This window comes from Morone saxatilis, unplaced genomic scaffold, assembly GCF_004916995.1.
Source record: "Morone saxatilis isolate NCDOM2014 unplaced genomic scaffold, NCSU_SB_2.0 Contig16, whole genome shotgun sequence".
In the NCBI taxonomy this organism is placed as follows: Eukaryota; Metazoa; Chordata; class Actinopteri; family Moronidae; genus Morone; species Morone saxatilis.
The window spans coordinates 9,036,121-9,042,890 of record NW_023339718.1 but is presented as its reverse complement, the minus strand read 5'-3'; the positions used below and the strand labels follow the sequence as shown (position 1 = coordinate 9,042,890).

The 6,770-nt window shown below is 39.2% G+C and overlaps 1 protein-coding gene across 1 annotated transcript in view; it reads left to right on the top strand.

Annotated features, from left to right (window-relative positions):
* The first annotated feature begins 3,438 nt into the window (after window positions 1-3,438).
* The window catches only part of LOC118326198 (eosinophil peroxidase-like), a 9,001-nt gene continuing 5,669 nt past the window's right edge, over window positions 3,439-6,770 (top strand). The window contains exons 1-11 of the mRNA XM_035659145.1: window positions 3,439-3,556; window positions 3,733-3,801; window positions 4,085-4,172; window positions 4,296-4,471; window positions 4,561-4,693; window positions 4,885-5,014; window positions 5,235-5,441; window positions 5,542-5,902; window positions 6,012-6,172; window positions 6,264-6,522; window positions 6,621-6,760. Coding sequence (XP_035515038.1) covers window positions 3,550-3,556; window positions 3,733-3,801; window positions 4,085-4,172; window positions 4,296-4,471; window positions 4,561-4,693; window positions 4,885-5,014; window positions 5,235-5,441; window positions 5,542-5,902; window positions 6,012-6,172; window positions 6,264-6,522; window positions 6,621-6,760 — 1,731 coding nt within the window. The 5' untranslated portion in view covers window positions 3,439-3,549. The remainder of the gene's footprint in view (window positions 3,557-3,732; window positions 3,802-4,084; window positions 4,173-4,295; window positions 4,472-4,560; window positions 4,694-4,884; window positions 5,015-5,234; window positions 5,442-5,541; window positions 5,903-6,011; window positions 6,173-6,263; window positions 6,523-6,620; window positions 6,761-6,770) is intronic.

Genomic DNA, 6,770 nt, shown 5'->3' with positions numbered 1-6,770 from the left:
CACACACACACACACACTACTACACTACACTTACACTGAACATCCAAACAAAGGCAGAGAGGCAGACACTTGTATCAGATTAACAAACTGGCAACATTTCTTGCCATTCCTTTGTCTGTTATGTGCAGTAAAGGATGTTTGACTAAACCAAAACACAGTTAAAGTTACTAATTTACTTTGTAATAGTTCAAAGAAACGCTAAGGCTGAAATCTGAGGGGAACTTCCTTGTTACCTCAGTTAGTCAAATCTGAGATATACTGCATGTAAACCAGCTTATAGTTGTATAAAATGTGTTGACTCAGAGCATCAAAGGGATATTTAGGTTTTCTGTTTGGGTATAATTGTGGCAGATCATGCATGTTGAAATGAAACCACACATCACTGACACACTTTTACTTGCACTGTCAACAGTTTTTGACTCTATGCACTTGTTAATAAGACTTAATGGTGTGTAAAATTCTTTGTCATAATTGTTGCAGGCTGAGCTGGTGCAAGTTTAAATATTAGAATACTTAGATACTATAATTAGCATATGGTTGCCTGCAGCTTTTTATTTAGAGCAGTGAGTTTGGTTTGAATTGTTCAAATATGTATTTACTAAATATACATCTGGAGCCACCAACCGGTTATCAAAGCCTACAGGTAGTTTAGAGATTCCGGTAAATAGATTGTTATCGTTGAACAGAGCCAGGTCAGCTGTTTCACTCCTGTTTCCAGTTTGTGTGCTAAACTAAGGTAACCTGCTGCTGGCAGTGGCTTCATGTTAAGTGGACTGATGTGACTGATATCGATCTTCTCTCCCAACTATCTGCAAGAAAGCAAATAAGTATAGTTTCCAAATGTCCTTTAATCAATCCAATTTAATCTTTCAGAAACTACTTTTTACTCAACAGATCATCAGTTTGTAGATCCATTATTCATTTTTCTTTTTTGTAGTCAGCATACTGTGCGTCACTGTCAGTCCAACCCCTACGACAGTTGAAAAAGCCATGGTATAGTTCACACACTGGTTAGAAGACTATTGAAGGCTACATCTGTTGGGGCAAGTGTTTATAAAGAGCACAGGTCACTGTCATGACACTTCGTACACTGTACACACTCCGTGCACTGTACAAACTCTTATTAATGTTAGATGGTTCAAATTTGAAAAGCTGTATCCCTAATAAGAAGTGAGGACAGTGTGTGGGTCAACAGACAATTACAATCAAAGTAATGATTACAGGATATTCTCCTGCTATGTTTTATGCTATTTCTTTCTTTCAGGTCTTCTTCATAACCTGAAATGAGAAATTAATTGAAATGTCTCCCATATGATCTACCCTTTATAAAAGTATAAAGTGGTTGTGAATTACCCTTTATCAGTCAGCACATGGAGGTGTCTCAGGTAGAAAATTTTTTTCCCAGCAGCACTGAACGTCACACAATTGTTTTACATTTCATCAGTGATAGATAATATACAGCGGAGAGATCTCAACCTCCACATATATCACACTGTGTGTTATAGACCTGCAGCCTGAACTTTAAAGCTGATTAGCATTTAAAGATTAGTTTATCACTCAAATTGGTTTGTAGGTTTGGTTTGTAATTGTTTAGTTCGTAAGACACAAGGAAAGAGCACACAGTTGACTAATTACTGACCACAGTCAGATCACCAACTTACATAACAATAAAAACAACCACTGACTATGAAGTATTTTAATTCAATTTGGAAGGTCATCTTAACAAAATGAAGTAAATAAACTATTAACTAATATTATTATTTATTATTTTGTGCTCTGTTTCTTCACACTTTACATTTTTAAGTGACATGCACATAAACAGACATCTTTTTCACTAGCTTATCATGCTTTCAAGTGACAAAACCAGTTGTGGCCTGAATGCCTGAATGAATACCAAGTCAGCTCTGCCTATTGTTTCTGAATGATGCTATTTTTGGCTTGAAGGAAACCTGTTAATGTGTAAAGAGCTTTCCAAAACAGGGAAATGATCTGTTATTTTTTTCCAGTAGCTAATATCACGTAAAACATAACAAGCACATGCACATTTTGAGTCACTGAGTTTTACATTTTTTTACTTAAAACATTTTTGTTTGAATTTTAAAGTGGCCCTGGACATTAACCCTAACCCTACTATTGTTAAAAACAAAGCAAGGGAAGGGTATTGGTATAGGAGCTTTTAACAACAAGGCAATTACAAGTTCTTTACAGAAGACATAAAACAAATAAAAACAAGTAAAATAAAATAGAAGATAAATATAAGTTAACATTGAATAAAAGTTAGCAAAACCTGAAATGTGTGCCTCCCCCCTCTATAAAATTCAAGTGTCACAAATAAAAATCAAAAAAAGATTTTGCATAAAAATTTGATTAGTAACTGATAATGACCAATCCATCAAACTTCACAATTAAGATATTCATGCATTATAGTTCAGGTCAATTAGAATGTGAGACAAATACATGCAAAGTGCTGAATTAAATACATATAAATAAAGACTTCACAGAGATATAACATTAGAATTAACAACAAATATGAAAATTCAAATAGTTGAAACAAAACAAATGTCTAAAAGACAATAAAAACCCAACATAGTCAGTTTACGTTCTCTACAAGGAGTTTAGTTTCTCTACACTTGGAGCAAAAGAGCTAAAAGCTGCTTCACTTAAGGTTTTAGTGGTGCCCTGCAGAACAACTCAAGTGATGATAGCAGAGAACAATGCAATGGATACAAAAAGCTATTATGCTGCTCTACGTGTATTGTGTGTTCTCCTCTGCAGGCAGAAGCAGTCTGAACTGTAACTGATTAGCTGCATACTTTTCTGGGTGGACCTGATAGGGGAGGATTGTATGTTGCTCCATGAGTTATTTAGAAATAGTGTAGGAAGTTAAGTGAAAGAAAAGTGTGTCCAAAAGCCTTTAAACCAAGAAATCCTTTGCACCTGAAATACTGTACTGTGATGTAGTAGTGTATTGTTAGTATTTGTTAGTGTTAGGTTGTTTAGCATATTTTTTTATTGGACTTCAGTATAGTACCTGAGATGTAATAGAATTATGACAGAAACTTGAGGGTACTGAGAAGGATCTTGATAAATCGATGGTGGAGATGTTGGCTAGAGAGGCAAAATCACGTACTCACAATAAACAATAGTGAGCTGGTTCGGAAAATGAGCCTATGTGGGCAGAAATAAGTTTGATCTGTTCAAAATGTCAAACTTAGTTTGTTTGATAGAAATTAAAAAAAAATTGGAAAACTCTTCCTTTCTCTCAGTCTCTCAGTGGAAAATATGGCCACTGTTCACAAAGCTGAATCATCAAGGATTCATTTTGGTTGACAGGGTTTTGTGAGTTGCTTGGTGAAATTCTTGGCAGTGGAGCATTTAGGTTCCTGTTGAACAACATGGTTATTTATTTTGGCAATTATATATACATACCCTAGGTGTTGCCAAGGGGTGTCTCCTGCCACATGTACTAAACGTATAAATAGGACAAACTATTGTGGATGGCACCGACTCCTGACTGCAGCTCGTAGATTAAACTGGGACTTGCAGGACATGACAGGTACTGTGATCAAACTTACTTTATACCTATAACTTCATATGGTGTTTCTTCACACCATAGTATATATGTAGTTGTAGTTCACATTCAGGCAACTATACACTTTCGTATATATCTTTATAGTTTATAGTATAAGTATGCGTTTTTTGATCAGTGACAGGACTATGTTTGTTTTTCAGAGATGAAGTGGGTTTTTTGCCTGATAGCTGCAGGTCTTTGCCTGTGTTTGCAAAGCCATGTGGATGCTGGTGAGTACGATCCCTATCAAATTAATACAAAAATGTGTATAAAATAGTCTCCTATTGTCTTCTACTACTACATTTACATACATACTACATAATTTTTTATTGAAATAAAAAAATAAATACAGAAGATCTCAGATGAACGTCTGAGTTTATATTTAATGTATATTAAAAGAATAATGTGTAAAACTTTCGTAATCTATGGAGAAAAACATTAATATTGAGAAACATTAAGAATTGTGGCTGGATTGTGTTTAAGACAGACTGAAAGATGTTTTTTTGCATTCAGAACCTCATTTGAGCAGAAGTGTCATTGAAAAGGCTGTGATTGAAGCCAAGGCCACAGTGGACTCGGCCTATGAGTACTCCAGAAGAGAGTGAGTATAAACCTGCTGAACTGCTGCACAAGTTATTCAGTGAATGACAAACAAATGGCATCATCAGAAGCTGTAACATCTGATAGCTCATGGAATCGATCATCTGATCTCTCCAAACAACAGGAGTATTGATCGCGTGAAGAGGAATGCAGCGAATCCTTCAGACATCCTGCGGTTGCTGAAGCAGCCTGCTGGGTTAACCCGCTCCGCTGTGCGTGCTGCAGACTACATGGACAATGCCGTGAAACTGATCAAGAGGTCTTTGGAAAAACGTCAAAAACGCTCCATCAATGCCACAGGTGTGTATCCAAAATAGGTTCCTTGAATTTTCCATACAAGTGAATCCAAGTCACAGCTAAGATGTGTATTCATTGCCTCTGTTAATCAGATCTGATCACTGAGGAGGATCTTCAGGTCATTGCTGATCTGACAGGTTGCTCTGCCCGTCATCGTGTCCCTTCCTGCAAGACGACTCCAAATTTAAACCAGTTTCGCACTGCGAGCGGCGTCTGCAACAACAGGTGAAGAAACTGCTAAGTGGCAACATTAACCTAATTGGCAAACCTGGAAAGAAACAAGTAACAAACATGTAAAGAGCTAAGTGACTGCTAAACATTCCTGCTGGCAGTGATCTCATATTCTGGTGCATGCTGTAAATCATGCACCCACATGCGGGACAAAGAGAAATAATTTTTTATTTTGTTTTGCCTAGAATAAACACCCGCAGGGGATCCTCCAACACACCTTTCACCCGCTGGCTCCCTGTTGAGTACCAGGATGAAATCTCTCTGCCCAAGGGCTGGAACCCTGATCGTAGAGTCAACAGACGACTTCTTCCTTTGGTAATATATTCTATCTATTCTCTATAAAGTATGTTATGTACTGTACAAAGAATGAAAGTAAATGTAAAGACATCTGAGAAAGCTCCTGAGGAGGTGGGAAAAGACAAGTGTTGTTAGTGCTGAACAATATACAGAACAGCAACACACTGAACATTAAGTATTAAGTATTTTCTGACTTGTACTTTCACCAAGGTGCTCATTGTCCGCATCCTGTCCACAGGTAAGAGAAGTGTCCAACTGTATTCTGAAAACAGCCAACTCTGAAGTGGAAAATGACCCACTGTACACTCACCTGGTGACAATCTTCGGCCAGTGGACTGATCACGACCTGAGCTTCACTCCTCACTCCCCTGTAATTCGCTCCTTCAGTAACGGTATTAACTGTGATCACAGCTGTGAACGCACAGAGCCCTGCTTCCCCATTGAGGTCAGTGTCATTGCTCAAGAAAAGACATGAACACACACACACACACACACGCACACACACACACACACTGGATACTAACTGCTTATTGTCATCTAAACAGATTCCCAAGACAGACCCCCGTTTTGGCAAAAACTCAGACAAGTGCATCCCCTTTTTCCGCTCAGCACCAGCTTGTGGATCTGGCAACACCGGCCATGTCTTTGGTGCAAGCAATATCCGTGAGCAGATGAACACTCTTACAGCTTTCATTGATGTAGGCCAGGTGTATGGTGCAGACGATACCAAAACTCGCTTCCTCAGGGACCTCACCACAGACAAGGGCCTGTTGAGGGTCAACAAAGAGTACACTGACAACGGTCGTGAGCTCCTGCCCTTCTCCGACATGACTGTCAACATGTGTGCCACACGAGCCCGCATTACTAATGACAGTAATGCCCAGGAGGTGCCCTGCTTTGTGGCTGGTAAGTGGCACCAAAAACTCTGATGCACAATCTGTAAAAGTGTCAGATTCATTCCAAGCAATGCACAGGGCTGACAGCACTTTCCACCTCATTTTATCTGACTTTTAAGGTGACGAGCGGTCCAATGAGAACATTGGTCTGACCTCTTTGCACACACTGTTGTTGCGTGAACACAACCGTCTTGCACGTGCTCTGGCCAAGCTTAACCCCCGCTGGGACGGAGAGACGATCTTCCAGGAGGCACGCAAGATCATGGGAGGATATTTCCAGGTTAGAGAGAGGCACAGTTTTTAATGATTGAAGGGATGGATGGTATGTCCTTGCATTGTTCAGTTAACTAAATGTATCTTTTGTATTTCAGGTTATCACCTTCAGAGATTACTTACTCCACATCGTCGGTCCAGACTTCATTACCAAGCAGCTTTCCGACTACCCTGGTTATGATGAAGATGTGGACCCAAGCATCTCCAATGTGTTTGCCACCGCTGCCTACAGATTTGCCCATCTGATGGTTCAGCCTTTCATGTTTCGTCTGAATGAAGAGTACAAAGAGCACCCTGATTACCCGAGCCCACTGCTGCACAAAGCCTTCTTTACACCATGGAGAATCGTCTTTGAAGGTATGGCCAAGATCTTTAACTTGTTAGTCCTTCTCTTAACAGATATTATTAAATTTAAATTAATTTAATTAAATTAAATTATCTCTTGATTTCCTCAGGTGGTTTGGACCCAGTGCTGAGGGGCCTGGTGGGTCGCATGGCCAAGCTGAACACACAGGATCACATGATGTCAGATGAGCTGAGGGATAGGCTGTTTAAATTCTCCTCTGAGTTGGCGTTGGATCTAGCCGCTCTCAACATGCAGAGAG